The 16,072-nt window shown below is 36.2% G+C and overlaps 2 protein-coding genes across 3 annotated transcripts in view; one reads left to right on the top strand and one right to left on the bottom strand.

Moving 5' to 3' along the window:
• LOC105498364 (uncharacterized) overlaps positions 1-16,072 on the top strand; it is a 308,776-nt gene that overhangs the window by 230,222 nt on the left and 62,482 nt on the right. The gene's annotated exons all lie outside the window — the stretch shown is intronic.
• Positions 5,125-16,072, bottom strand: part of LOC105498372 (kelch like family member 14) — a 101,014-nt gene continuing 90,066 nt past the window's right edge. For both annotated transcript variants that reach the window (XM_011770443.2, XM_011770445.2), the window contains exons 6-9: positions 13,179-13,369; positions 12,939-13,097; positions 9,931-10,088; positions 5,125-7,233 (exon numbers count right to left, since the gene is read on the bottom strand). In XM_011770443.2, the coding sequence (XP_011768745.1) occupies positions 7,093-7,233; positions 9,931-10,088; positions 12,939-13,097; positions 13,179-13,369 (649 nt within the window). In that variant the 3' untranslated portion in view covers positions 5,125-7,092. The remainder of the gene's footprint in view (positions 7,234-9,930; positions 10,089-12,938; positions 13,098-13,178; positions 13,370-16,072) is intronic.

Raw genomic sequence — 16,072 nt, 5'->3', positions numbered from 1 at the left:
GTTAGAATAAAGCCTTGGTACTAATTATAGCTCCACTCTCAGCTGTTTAACATTATCTATTAACTATTTAGTTTACCTTTTCTGAGCTTAAGTGTCCTTACCTTCAATAATGCTTATCTTAGAAAGTTGTTCAAAGTAGCAAATGGGAAAATGTAAAAAATGTTCAGCCTAGGACCTGATTCATAATAAGCATTAAGTTAATAGACATTTTATGTTGTTGTAGAAGATACTATTAATATAACAACTTTGAATTATTAACTGAATCCCCTTCTTTTTATTTCTTTTTCTTAATTTAGTTCAGTCAGTTCTTAATGTTCCAGATTTCATGATGGTAGATATCATCCTTATGCTTCTAGATATAGCACTCCCTTAAGCATTTCTTATAGCTCCAGTCTAGTGGTAATGAATTCCCTCAGTTTTTGCTTGTCTGGGGAAGATTATTTCTTCATTTTTTTTAAAGGATAGCTTTGCTAGGTATAGTACTCTTAGTTGGCAGTTTTTTCTTTCAGCACGTTGAATATATCATCCCTTTCTCTCCTGGTCTGTAAGATTTCTCCTGAGAAACCCACTATTAGTCTGATGGGAGTTCTCTTATATGGGGCTAGGATGCTTTTCTCTTGCTGTTTTTAGAATTCTCTCTTTCTCTTTGACTTTTGACAGTTTGACTATAATCTGCCTTGGAGAAGACCTTTTTGGGGATTTTTGGGTACCTGGGGATTTTTGAGCTTCTTTTATCTAAATCTTTTGTTCAGGAAGTCTTTAAAATAAATTTTAAAGAAATCTATTGTTTCTCAACCAGGCATGGTTGTTCATGCCTGTAATCTCAGCACTTTTGGAGGCCAAGGCAGGGATATCACTTGAGGACAAAAGTTCGAGACCAGCCTGACCAATATGGTGAAACCCCATCCCTACTAAAAATACAAAAATTAGCTGGGTGTAGTGGCACATGCCTGTAATCCCAGCTACCCAGGAGGCTGAAGCATGAGAATCACTTGAACTTAGGAGGCAGAGGTTACAGTGAACTGAGATTGGGCAATTGCACTCCAGCCTAGGCAACACAGCAAGACTCTGCCTTGGAAAAAAAAAAAGAAATCTATTATTTCTTTATGAATTTTATTTATAAAAATCTATTTTTATCAATATAAACTTTTATAGACATGTATTAATATTTTTGTAAAGATATATAAATTTGTATAGATTTATAATTATATATTATAAATATTTTATATATTCATAAATATTATATATAAAGATAAAGATAAAGATTTATATTTATAAAAATCTGTTTCTAAATAGATTTTTAAACAATTTAAAAAATAAATTTAAAAGAAGTCTATTATTTCTTTAGAAAGATTATCTATGCCTTTGCCACTCTCTTTACTTTCTGGAACACCCAAAATTTGAACATTTGGTCACTTTATGATGTCTGATATGTAACATAGGCCTCTTTCATTCTTTTTTTTTTAATTGCTTTTTCTTTTTTTGGTCTACTTGGGTTATTTCAAAAGACCTGTCTTCAAGTTCTGAAATTCTTTCTTCTGTTTGATCTAGCCTATTGTTGAAGCTCTCAGTTGTATATTTTATTTCAATACATTGAATTCTTCAGCTTTAGAATTTCTATTTGGTTAATTTTTTATGACATGTACCTCTTTGGTGAATTTCTCATTCATATCCTGAATTGTTTTTCTGATTTCTTTATATTGTTTATCTGTGTTCTTTTGTATCTCACTGAGCTAGTTTAATATCGTTATTTTGAATTCTTTTTCAGGCATTTCATACATTTATTTTTCATTGGAATCTATTTCTGGAGAATTGTGTTCCTTTGGAGGTGTCGTATTTCCTTTTTTTTTTTTTTTTTTTAATGTTTCTTGTGTCTTTATGTTGATATTTGCACATCTGGTATAACAGTTGTTTCTTCCAGGTTTTGGATTGCCTTTCATAAACAAAGACTTTTTCCTGTAGATGTATGTATGGTATTAGTTGGGTAGGGTACTTTAGTTTTGATTCTGGGTATGTGCAGTATGTTTATGTTTATGATTTCTTTGGCTGTAAGTAGTGTCAATGGTGTCTGTGATTTCCTCAGTGACTTAGGCTGAAGTTGTTAGTGGAGGTTGTGGTGAGATGTTGCTCAGGATGGGGAGGCCAGGTGGGCCAGTCCTTGGGCCCCTGTAGTGGCAGTGGTGAGCTAAGTATACCTGTCCTTGGGTCCCCCTGGTGGCATACATGGGCACTGGTATTAGTGGGTCTAGAAAGACCCACTAATTCTTGGGCCTCCAGGCTACACGATGGCAGTGACAGCAATGGGCTGGGTGGCTGGGCAGGCCTCAGGTTGCTGGGCAGTGGGTATGGCATACATGATGGCAGTATCAGTAGTAAGATAACCTCAGGCTTTCAGATGGCATGAGCTGGTGTCAGTGGTGGCTGCTATGGCTGGGTGAGGCAGTCTCCAGGCCCCTGGTGACATGTGTGGGTGGTGGTGGTGGTGGTGCTGGGTGGGCCTGTTCTCCGGCCTCCAAGAAGAGTGCACAGATGTCAGTGGTGGCAGATGAGGTGGGGTGATTCTCAGGTTTCGATGGTATGCTTGGGTGCTGGTGGCAGGTTTTGTGGGACTGGTATTATGGTGAACATGTGCACCTGAGGCGACTGATGGGTCAAATGTTCCAGATTTAAGCAACGTGATTGGAAGCAAAGAGCCTGCTATCTCCCTGCAACCAGATGTTCACCTTTCCCCGGCTTACCCCTACAGATCATTGTGTTGTATGTAAGGGATTTGGAAGGCCACAGAATAAGAGTCAGCTTAATAAGTAAAGAAGGGAAAGGGAGATTACAATCAAGGATCACTTTATTACTCTATCTGAAGTGATATAATTCTTCTGTGCTTGAGGAATAGACAGTCCCATACATTAATTTACTTCATTGTCCTGTCTTTAGCATCATTAGTGAACTAAAATACACTAAAATAATACTACTGCTGCTAATGTTGAGAATTAACATTTACTGGGTCCTTAATATAAGTTAAGCAACAACCTAGAATAGAATAGAATGAACAGAATAGAATAGGCCACTCAAGCTTCAAGTTACAGAAAATTTTTCTTATTCTAAACTTTGTGTTGGGTTCTTGAAGCACATTTTTACTATGCATATCTAGAAATGCACTTTTTGTTATTGCACCAAGCCTATGGAGTCAACAAATATAGAATACCTTTGCTATGGCCTGAATGTTTGTCCCCTCCAAAACTCATATTCAAATTTAATTGCCATTGTAACAATGTTAAGAGGTGAGGTCTTTCAGAGGTGTTTAGGTCACAGGGTCTCACCTCCGTGGGTGGAATTGGTGCTGTTATAAAAGGGCACATTGGGCCTCTCTTGGGTCTCTCACTTTCTTGGTTTCCACCATGGGATGACACAGTAAGAAGGCCCTGGACAGATGGCAGAAACTTGGTATTGGACTTTTCAGCCTTCAGAATTGTGAACCAGTAAATTATGCTCATTATAAGTTACCCACTTTCAGGTATTCTGTTCTACCAGCACAAAATGGACTAAGATAACCTCCATAAAGACACCCCACCCTATATTTCGTGTATATTTATTCTACAATTCAGAGCAGCACTATATAGCTACAGCTACACAAAGCAAATATACTATGCATTTGAATATTTTATTCCTCCATAGACCCTTCTGCTTCTTCTTATTGGCATAATATTTCCCACCGAAGTTTTCATATCCTCAAGGTTAGGTGCTTCTAGAAAGTCAGGCATGATCAGTCATGATCAGTCCTTTCTGTGAGAACTCAGTCTATCAAGGTTCTCATCAGTGTGTATTAGTTGGCTTCGGTGTGCTTTACTAATCCTATTTTAGCTTATTTATTTGTTTTTTAAAACTCTTTTGACCTGAAGAATTAAGTTTAATCAGAAATCTGGCATTTATAATGATGCCCTTTGGGATATATTCAGTGAATACTTGATACTTACCATGTTGATAATGATATAGTTTGTTAAGTGATATAAGTGTCAAAGAGCTGGGAAAATATGCGTCTGACTGACTAGGATAGAACAAATGCAGACACTAATTTCAAGCTCACAGACACAGCTTAATTAATTTAAAAACTCTGGTCTGTAGTTTTAGCCAGTTTTAAGACGTATTCTTAGAAAAAATATCTTTTTTTGCCCCCTCAGTATATTTCCACTTTACCCAAAATTCCTTCAAGTATTAACTAACTAAATATAAAACATGAAAGTACCATCTAGCGAGGGACACCAAGTAGGTGGTTTCTTGAGATTAGGGAAAAGATAAGCATGTCTTCTTAACATCTCATAATATTTAGTCAGCACCGGAGCCTTGGGTATTTCAGGGGATTTGGAGAAGCACTTCAGCAACCAGCCTTTGGCTCAGGAGACGGGTCTTCTTTCAGTGTGCTACTCTAGTATGTGGAGGAGAAGATCCAATGGAAGGAGAAAGAAACTCCATTACTCTTTCTCGTGGAATACTAGGGAGGATCAAAAGATCCTTTAATTCTGAGTTTAATCATCACTAATGATAGATTTGTCTGGGAAGCATTAAAGTAAATTCCCCCAAGTTTACAGGCTTCCGAGCCTAGCTCCTGATCTTACATAGCTCTTTGCCTGGAAGGTTGCCCAGTTACTACCCTCACCTACAAGCCTTAGCTCCCCCTATGTCTCCCATAGCCCCTTTAATTGCCCTGTACAACCACTTCATCAGATCTTTAAAAGAGAATAAAATTAAATACTATGTATTTGATCATTGATTTAATAAAATGTGTGATTCATTATCCTTTAAAAAGTATTTGTTAACACATATGGTACTTCTAATAATGTGTGTAAATATTTAGTTATTTGATCTCAGGTAAGTTATGTCTTATTGTAACACCCTTGTAGTGAAAACATCAGATTCCATATGATTTTTAACTGACAACCTTTTCCAGAAGTATTCCATAATTTTAGCACTGTCCATACTGTATACATTTACATATTGTGAGAAAGCCAAATACACTTGTAAATCATAGCTTCAGAACGAAAATATTTAGGCATTTACATATCACAAACCTTCAAACAGTTTAATGTAGAGATTTATACATATGCTATGTAAGTAGGATATGAGAAACAGTTGAATTAGTACATAAAGTTTTTATTTAAAGTTTTCCCCTTCCAAGCAAGCTTCATTTACACATTCTAATACTGTACAAAATTTACATTCTCTGTGACTTATTTATTCACTTTTCACTTTCTAGTAACTTATGTCTTTCTGAAATACAGAAAGCTTTACTTATAGTTCTCATAAATGCTTTTATTTATTTTGGCGAGAAATAAAAAATAAAATTCAGAACAAGTCTAAGGAAAGCAAATGTTCTTGTATAAACTGTGACTTTTGGAAGAAACAGTGACAGTTGACAACAAAAGGTTCTGAAACAGACCTCGTTCTATTCATGATGTCAGCTGAGATTTTCCCACAGAGTACTGTAACTTTTCTTTCTATATACTCATATGTTTTCAAGGAAAAAGAAATGAAAGTTGATTGCACTGGATATACATATATTTATATATATATTTTTACAACGGATCCTTTGGATCTGAACATACAAATAAATACAAAAACAATGAAGATTGCACTTTACTGTAGAAACGGCATTGGATTCCAGTATACCCATTTATCTTGACGTGCTCTGCCATGAAAGCTTATCACCAAGGCATTTTTCATCTGTGGGATTTCCCTAATTATTGTTTTGAATGACACATTTGTTGAAGGATTCAACGCCATCTCTGGATGGTTAAAAAATATTTTAGGCTTTTATTTACTCCTAAAGTTGTTGTTCAAGCTCTGAAGGGCGTGAAAATCGAATGTGCATTCCTGTCAGTTTTGTCCTTTTGGTTGGCCACACTGAGACTATCTCATGCTATCCTGACCTTCTGCTCCTGAATTCCTCATGCTCCTCAAGACAACTAGCAATTGCTCGCTTAACTGAGTTCAAGCATCTCTGGTGATAACAAACAAAATATGATGAATTGGGGGAATAACGATCGTAAGTCAAGTGTCTAGAGCCACCCAAAGGTGAGGAAGAGGAGAAGTATTTTGTCAGGTGCTATATATAATTGGCTCCTGTGGCTCTTGTAAGTTCTGTGTTTTAGAAACAGAAAGACAACTGGAATTGTACTTAACAGAAATTATTCTTTCTTTTCGTCCCTGAATTCCTGAAAACAATCTCTCATTTTTTTTTATTATGGATTAAATTTGGGTCAGACATATCATATAACAGAATCTCTAAAATAGTATGTGACTGAATTTGTCAATCCTGTCTTTTGAAGTAAATAACATGTTAGGAAAAAGCACAACCTCCATGAACTGAATAGTGACATAATGTGTTTTGTTTTAATCTTTCAGATAAAATTGAGGATACAGAAATGATGACATTGTCTAGCTTAGAACCTAGGGTAGAAAGCATTTATTACAAGAGCCAACATGTTTCTCTTTTCTGATCCCATGAGGTGCTATAAGGGCAGAAGGTGTATGAAATGAAGTTGTATAGAAACGAAAATGCCTCTCTTTAATCTTATATGATTTTCAATAACAGTGTTGCCAATGGAGTCTGTGAAGTAGCCAAAGGTTAAGAATACAGAATCAAGTGGCAATTTCTGTAATGCAGTATATTTTGCTGGCTCAAATTTGGAATCATTCTTGAACACAATATCCCCGAAATGTCAACATAGATCCCATGCAGGTAGACTACAATGCACAATACTGATCTCAGGTCTCTCTGGGGCCAGTCTTCTGTATCTTATCTTTCTCCTTTTGAAAGTTAAGATTCACATGAAGAGTTTTTGTAAAGCTGGGATAAGTTAAAACCAGTCTGAAATGGAAGAGTCTGTCACCACAGGAAGTTTGGTACGATCTGGGTTACAGACACAGTATATGTTCAAGAACAGGTGTCTTCCTTTTGTAGTTACTTATAAATCATCAGAAACCAGGGGTGGGTTTTGGCAGTTGTACCATTAGAATGCATTGTTCCTATTATAATAGTGATGTCGCGTGCCATTGCTTCCTAGAATGTGATACCGTTAATTCCAGAGTTTCCTGGTGTTATTTATTGTATGGCACACAAGAGGGCAGAATAACTGTCACACAGGCAGGGCCTGCCAACGGTTCTGCTACATCACCTTCGAGTTCTGTCCAGGTTCCTTTCTCTGGACAATAGCATATTGTAGATGACTTGTAGGCCCCCTGTAATGACAGAGGAGGGAGAATTTAGAGAAGGAAGTCAGAGAAGTGCAGCGGCAATGTTACTGATCACATTTATTAATATATTGAAAAGAAAATATCTGTTCTCCATTCTTGCTAAATAATTCCAAATGAAAGCAATGGATTTTAAACTGTTCTATTCCAAGGTAAAAGTTAAGATTGATAAAATTAAAAACAAAATTTTGTGTGTGTGACTAACAATAAAAGTCAAATAAATACCTAGAGGATCCTGGATGCTCAACAAATCCTAAATTGGCTGGGCCCAATGGCTCATGCCTGTAATTACAGAGCTTTGGTAGGGAGGGCAAGAGGATCACTTGAGCCCAGGGATTTGAGACCAGTCTGGGCAACATAGCAAGACCTCATCTCTACATACACACCAAAAAAGATAAAAACAAATTGGGCCTGATAGTACACATCTGTAGTCCCAGCTGCTTGGGAGGCTAGGACAGGAGGATTGTGGTTACAGTGAGCTCTGATCATGCCACTGTACTCCAGCCTAGGCAACAGAGTAAGATCCTGGCTTAAATAAATAAATAGATAGATAAATAAATAAATAAAAATAATATACTAAAAATAGAAGTTATCCAGCTGGTTTAAGTTTAAAAAAAAAGAACAAATTTACTTTAAACATTCAAATAGTTAAGACAATGATATTTCAGATTGTTGTCTCACTTTTCCATTTTTATTCTGCTACTGTGAAGAATGAGAGCTAGGATTGAAAACCAGTTTAAAGTAAACTGGACATGAAAGTTTGTCAACTTTCTCATATATTGATTTATTTATTTTCAAGAGGTCACATGAGAAATAAAATGTCCTTAATCTTGTTTTCTTTGTCAACTTTAGAGGCTAGTGCTTGTGTAACATTTCCCTCCCGAAACCAAGGCAGCTTTGTGTTTATCATAGGAAACAAACAGAAAAGCCAACCAACCTAATAATTATTTTTCTGAAAATGCCCCAATGTCTACTTCCAAATGTATATATTCTTGCAGCTAACAATTTGTACAAGCAAACAAGTGCATATATGAATATCTAGTTATATATGTCAATACATATTTGCCTACATATAACTAATAATGTTTTAAAGCTCCCCAAAACATTATGTCACAATCTTGTTAGAGGCAAAAGAAATAAAACTAAATAATATTATTAAAATCACCAAATTAATCTTATTTTTTTTTTTTTTTTTTTTTTTTTTTGAGACGGAGTCTCGCTCTGTCACCCAGGCTGGAGTGCAGTGGCCAGATCTCAGCTCACTGCAAGCTCCGCCTCCCGGGTTCCCGCCATTCTCCTGCCTCAGCCTCCCGAGTAGCTGGGACCACAGGCGCCGCCACCTCGCCCTTCTAATTTTTTGTGTTTTTAGTAGAGACGGGGTTTCGCCGTGTTAGCCAGGATGGTCTCGATCTCCTGACTTCGTGATCCGCCCGTCTCGGCCTCCCAAAGTGCTGGGATTACAGGCTTGAGCCACCGCGCCCGGCCCAAATTAATCTTATAAAACGAACACAGGTAATTAGGAAAATATACAAATGTTCATCATTTTAAAAGTGAATATGTAATCTGCTAGACCCGATGTGTCTCCTGATGTACTGTAATTTGAACTACAAAGCCACCTTCTCAGGTGTTCTTGCTAAAAAAGAAGAAAGACGTTAGCAAAGGAAATAAAAAAAGGAAAAAGAAAAAAGCTGAATTTAATTATGCCCTTATCTCTAACTTCCAGTCTCTAGAAAATATGCAGACGGAGGACTATTTCAAATGACTCCACAAGGAAGTCATTAACCAATTTCAGAATGTAGGGTATTCTGTATAACTGACCCTCTTTTGTCAAAAAGTCAATGGCATGAAACAAAAAGAGGCTGGGTAATGTTCTAGATTGCAAGAGATATAAGAGAAATAATGATGAAATATAAGAAAGATTTGTTGGATCCTGATTTGGATATATCAATTTGAAAAATACATCTTTTTTTTAAGTCATTGGCAAATATCTGAATATAAAATGGTTATAAATGAATTATTGTTAATTTTTTGGAGAATGTATTTACGTAAGTTAACAATTTTTAAAAGGTAAATACTGAAGCATTTAGGGTGAAATGATATGACATCTGGGATCTACTTCATATTGCCTGAGCTAAAGATTTTAAAAGAGGGGATAAATGAAGTGTGGCAAAATGTTGATGGATGTTGAAGCTGAATGATGGGTTAATGAGGGCCCATTCTAATCTCGATTTTTGTGTATGTTTAGAAAATTTCATGATAAAGAGGGAAAATAAGGGGAAAAATCAATGGCAAATCATATATCCTAAATAGACTTCATGAATATTGGAGAATGAATTTCCATTTTTCATGCCTTACTAGTCAGAAACCTTTCAGACTCTCTTAATGAACTGCAGACCATTTGTAAAATCACCTCAGTTTGACTTTTAGTTGAGAAGCCAGAATCACAAGATCATAGAGATAGGAGAGAAAGAGACCTGCCGCACCTTATCATGCTGTTGATCAGCCAGCAAGCCCGTTCAGCAGCCACCAGGCTGATTCTGTTTTACTACCTAAAGCAACTGACTGCTTGCGTGTAAGTATGATACTTTTAAAAGGTACATGTGTGGAAGATAACACATTTGGAAGGATACAGAAAAAGTAAGCACAAACAAAATAAAGGAACATGCAGTAAATGTGGACACATACCATACTCCAGCTGTAGCCTCCCACAAGGTAAATGCTGTCATCAAGCACTGCACAGCCAGGGCCGCTTCGACCCTCCAAAATGGGAGTTTGGAGTATATTCCACTGGTCACCTTTCGGGTCATAGCATTCCACAAGCATTACATCAAGGTGGGAGAAACCTAAGTGACAGAACAAAGTGGAACAACAAAATAATAAATGCTCAGGGTCCCAATTCAATGCTAGGCCTTCTTTTAAAAACAGGTCTCAAGCCAAAATAGATAATTATGGTTTTGAAGATACAAAAGCATAAATTCACTGAGATTGGGAGAAATGTCAGAAAGACCTAAAAAACCCCAAAGAAACTCTAGTTGTTTTAGATTACTTCAAAGCAAGAATACCTGAGCAGATGTCATTAGTAAAGGTTGATTATATGTGGATAGATCTTATTAAAATGGTTTATTAAAACCTTATTTAAAAAGGTTTAAAATAATAGTTTAAGCAAGCATTTTACAGGGCACTTACAATATGCTAGTTTTCTTTTCTAAAGACTTTATTTAAATGAACTCATTTAATCCCTTCCATCATTCTATGAGATAGTCCCTGTCCTTACTTTCATTTTATAGATAAGGGAACTTGGGGACAGAGAAAGTCAATTACTTGAGTTAAGTCACAAGTCAGTAAGTAGACAGGTTGAGATTTGAATCCGGGAGAGGCTTCAGAACTCAGACTCTTGCATACTAAATTGTATTGCTTTTCCTCAAATGAATATTTAACTCTCTCAGAATGTTTTGATAAATTAAAAATATGTTGTTCAGCATCTTTTACCTTTTTCACAATTTGACTATGTTTATAAACAACTCCGATGATGTAAATGGTTTCTAATATTTACCAAGAATCAAGGTTTAGAGTAGGAGGCTGAGTACCTTTCACTGAAGAGCTTCTCCTACCGCTTCTGATAGGGTTCCCAGTGTCTGGGGCAGTACCTAGGTCACTGAGAACAACTTAAGTTCCTGGACTCTACGGGAGCCCTGCCTTTAATTTAAAGGGTGAGAAATACCTAGTGGGAGCTTCATACTCACCAAGCAGATCAAACCCTTAATGTTTTTATTTATTTTATTTTTTCCTGTAGTTAAATGCAGGCTATGGATATTTGCTAGCTGACAATCACAGTGTGTATTTTAAAGTAACCAACATACTGGATTCTTTAAAATAATTGAGAAGATGAATCAGAAAGTAGAGAAATTTTTGTTCTTGAAGAGGTAGACAGGTTATTTTGGTTACTAACTTCCTACAGAAAATAAATCACATAGATGGTGAAACAACAGAACAATGTGCTCACTGCAACTCCAGAGTATATTCCTTTCCTTTACCATTAAGATTATTGATGATGATTTTTGAAACATATACACTTAGAATGGGCACTTGGGCAAATTCCAAGTTCTGACCTTAGAGGCATCATTTGAAGATATATATGCCTTCTCTGTACCAGTGTTATACATGGGGACTGTAATCCTCATAGAAACCACAAAGACAAGATTAATTATCTCTCCTTTACAGACATGAGGTTAAGCGTCTTGAGTGAGACCACACAGCTAGAAAGTGCATAACTAGAATCAAACCCAGGCTTAGATGCAATGTCTATATCCTCTCCTCACCACGATGCCTCCTTGAGCTAACCCAGTTTTGATGTGTGTGCACTATTTCTCATTTAGATTGTCATTACCTAAGTCTTTCTGTCCAAACCCAACCTTAAATGTGAGAAGATCCTAGAGCATATAGACAAAATCTTGTGCAGAAGAAATGAAAAGAAATCACATTTTAACATAAAAGGATACAAAGTTAATATAAAACATGTCGACATAAAGGAATGGTGTGTGACTTGAAATGAAAGGGCACCATTGAAAGAGATAAAGAATAAAAAGGGAAGAGTCACAGTAGTAAATAAAATCTTTTCCCACTGGAGAGAGCACTTAAGCTGAGCAGCAGACATGCACTAGGCTGTTGGCATTTCTGAACATGAACTTGACTGAATGAACATGAACTTGGAAGTATCTACGTAAAAATTACACCTGTTCACACTTTATTACATTTACAGGTAAACATGTGTTAGGAAAATAGAAAAAACATCTAGGTCTAAACCATCTAAAAAGATGTATATACTATTAAAAAGTAAATGCACATATATGTGTTATCTACCATACTTAGATAGCCTGTTTCCCATTTAGCTCAATTTCAGGGATCATAGACTAACAGAGCTGAAGGAGATTTTAGAGATCATAGAGCAGTTTCTTCATCTTCAGATGAGGAAACGGAGGCCCAAAGAAGTTCAATAATGTTCTCGATATCATCGGTCTCCCTATTTTCCTGTCACATTCAGTGTTACATGCTTGCACATAATGTTATATATGTACACATAAACTACAAGAAGTTGCAGTCACATACATATCTGGGGCAGGAAAGGTGCCAAAACATATCTCTGAAAATGCTATGCCTTAAGATTTTTATTGAAAAAAGCAACAGAATTTGATAATCATAAGTGGTTTGCTATTCAATTCTTTAAAAATTCTAAATTTAGACATAAAAATCTGATAAATATTACCTTTTAAAAAATCATGTTAGCTTTGTGCACTTATGACTAAAGTTCTTTATGATTACTGCAAAAAAAATTTTTCTGGAAAAAATTTATTACTACCACTTTGGTGATAAGAAATAATTTATTTCAGTGAATTCATTGTTACAACAAATTGTTTGTGCTCTTCAGTTATTAATGCTCCTGTTTCTTATTTTCTGTAGACATCATTATTCATTTCTTTTATGTGTATGGTAACTAAAAAATAATCCTATCTGCAGAAAAGCCAAAATAAATGCTTGCTCAAGGGTACTGCCAATTTACACAGAGTAGATTTTATTAGATCAACATGTTTTTTACTTGATTAACTATCATTATCTAAGGAGAAACCCCCTTAGCAAGAAATATGAGATGCAAATGTTATTGTGACTAAAAAAACAAAACAACAACAAAAAAAGACCTTTCAAATGATTTCCTCCAATTGCATACAAGCGATCATTCATTACAGCCAAAGTGTGAATTGCGCGTTTTGTGTTCATATCTTGTTTTCGAGCCCAGACATCCATTACTGGGTCATAGCAATATAGCCATGGGACATATTCTCCATTGTGTACACCCCCTGTGAAATAAACACAGACATACAAGTCAAGAGAGTCCTTTGGAACTGAACTTTGTAACAAAAAGTGGAGGAATTACTTGCCTGAAATGTATATTTTTCCATTGTGCACTGCTCCCGCATGAGCCGCCAGAGGCTGTGGCAAAGAGGACACATAGCGCCATTCATTTGTTTCTAGGTTATAGCACTCCACACTGGACAAGTAGCCGGTTTCATTCCTTCCGCCAATAACGTATAAATGTTTGTCCAACCGACATGCGTAGAAACTGGCTCTTCTACAATGAAAACAACCCACAGTAAATCACAAGAGGAGCTGTGAAATGTTACCTTTTGAAATAAGGTAAGCACCAACCCAGGTAGTCAGGAAAAGGGGTGCATTCTGCTTCAGAAAGGGTTGCAAATCTTTAAAAATTACACATATACCTTGTAAGTCTGAGACCTTCTACAGTAATCATATGTATTGCCCTTTCTGGTTAATATTCTTGATATTAAAGTAATAGTAGAGGAGAAATTCACCAACTCTTTGTTTCAGCCCTTTTTATCTTGCTTTTTATACACTGTTAAGTGTTCATTAATATTTGGGATATTCGGTACCTTGTGAGGATATCGTAGCTCTGTAAGACAAAGTGAAAAATGAAGTAGATAATGTAACAATAATAAATTATCTTGACATTCACTTTCTTTATGGTCCTTCAAGGGTCATTGTTCCCAATTTATAAGAGAACTACATCATCAAAATTTTTCTTCAATTATCACTTTTTTTTTTTACCCTTAGTACTACTACAAATAGAATAACTTTTGTGAACTTCATATAACGTTCAAATTTTGCACTTATATAACCAGTTACAGGAATTTCATCTAAGTAGCTTTTTGTATTGATTCTTAAAAGGCTATAAGATATTTTAAGTCCCTTTTTAAGAGAGGCTATTGACTATATTATCCCATTATGCCATCAAAGCAAAAGATACAAGCTGTGTTGGAAGGACTGTAGACAGAACAATCCTAAGATATGCCATCATTTAGGAGTGAGATTTGAAGATACTGAGGACCTGAATTAGAGCTGTAGTAGAAGAAATGGAAAGGGGTGATGCAAAAGATATTTTAAAGTTAGAAAATGTAAAACTTGGCAAGTAATAAAATATGGGAGCTCAGGGAGAATAACGTTCAAATAGCAGTCAAAAATTTGGAGTTAGGATGACTAGTTTGAAACTTTAAGCAAGCTTTTGACTGTTTGCTTCTTTTTTTCATTGATACTACTGGAATAATATACTTCACAAGGAAAACATGTGATCCAATATTGAATAAGTATAAACTGTTAAGTGCCGTGTCCCTCAGATAATGTAGTTTATATTTAATGAATTAATGATCTCTATTAAGATAGATGCCAAGATTCTTGTGCAATGTCGATTGCAAGACAAGGAGTGCTACAGGTTTTTATCAAGTAAACATGTTGCTTTGAGATTGTCCAGGTTGTGTTTAGGAAGTACCAAAACATTTAGGAGGTAGTGTGTAGCATGGTGATTAACGATTTGGCTTCTTGAGTAAGACTGCCTGGCTAGATGATGTATTAGGTGTGTGGCCTTTGACATGTCACCCAACCCCTCTCAGCCTCAGGTTCTCATCTGGAACTTGGGGACGATAATGGTCTCTTTCTCACAGGGCTATTGGCAAATACATATAAGTGCTTGTCATAGTGTCCAGCATTTTGTTCATGTTCAGGAACTGTCAGTTAATATTACCCAGATAAAAGGTTTTTAAAAATTGACCATCAAGATGTTTGCATGTAAACGTTTCCGAATAATGTTTAAGTGACAACTAAATTCTTTAATATTCGTTTAGATGATTTGTTACCATACAGGCATGATATTTGTTATGGATGGTAATGTATTCATTTTTTAATAGTCCTGAAATTATCCTAATAGACATCATTGATAATTTTAGAGCAGTATTTTAGCTATGTTTGGTTTTTTTCTAGATTTTCTTGATATATTTGAAGGAAATATGTGCCTTGGATAATTCAGAAAGATGATGAAGAACAACAATAATGAAAACAGTAGTAGGAAGAAAAGTAGGAATAAAATAAAGAGAAGATGAGTCAGATTTCATGAAGTAAAGACTTAACTGGGTCCATGTCTTCTGTGGGGTTCGTGAGGCTCTGAAATTGTAATAAAATGCTGTAGATAGATGTTTTTGCACATGTGCATTTTTTGGAGGAAGCTTTTTTTTTTTTTGAGACAGAGTCTAGCTTTGTAGCCCAGGCTGGAGTGCAGTGGCATGATCTCGGCTCACTGCAAGCTCCGCCTCCCGGGTTCACGCCATTCTCCTGCCTCAGCCTCCCGAGTAGCTGGAACTACAGGCGCCCGCCACTGCGCCCGGCTAATTTTTTTGTATTTTTAGTAGAGATGGGGTTTCACCGTGTTAGCCAGGATGGTCTCAATCTCCTGACCTTGTGATCAGCCCGCCTTGGCCTCCCACAGTGCTGGGATTACAGGCGTGAGCCACCGCACCTGGCCAGAGGCAGCTTTTAAATGTGATCATCAAAGGGATTTCTGATCTTAAAAAAATTGAGATTTTTCTGGTATGAGGGACTAAAAACTCATCTAAATATAAAATAAGATTTCAAAGCAGTTGCAAAATTAAGTGCATACAGATAAACTACTGATTCCTTCTATTTCCTCAACCAGACTTCAGTTACTTTCTCACTGAATATGATAGGTCAAAGTTATTCTACTAGTACGTTTACCTTTTCAAGTTTAAGCGTTTCATTGAAAAGACTGACACATGTCTACAAAAATCCGTCCTAAAGTAACACATATTTTTTTTTCCACCATTGACACTAGGGTAGTTCGGTATACTTCTTCCATGTGATTCTATAGTAGGTCTAGGGGCCTCTGAAGCAGTACATTTTCTTTTTCACTAATGGGCCATCTTTAAAGAATTGGGACTATATGGGTTGTAAGCTGGTCATGGTGAGTTCT

Source organism: Macaca nemestrina, chromosome 19, assembly GCF_043159975.1.
Source record: "Macaca nemestrina isolate mMacNem1 chromosome 19, mMacNem.hap1, whole genome shotgun sequence".
NCBI lineage: Eukaryota > Metazoa > Chordata > Mammalia > Primates > Cercopithecidae > Macaca > Macaca nemestrina.
This window is presented reverse-complemented; position numbering and strand designations above follow the sequence as displayed.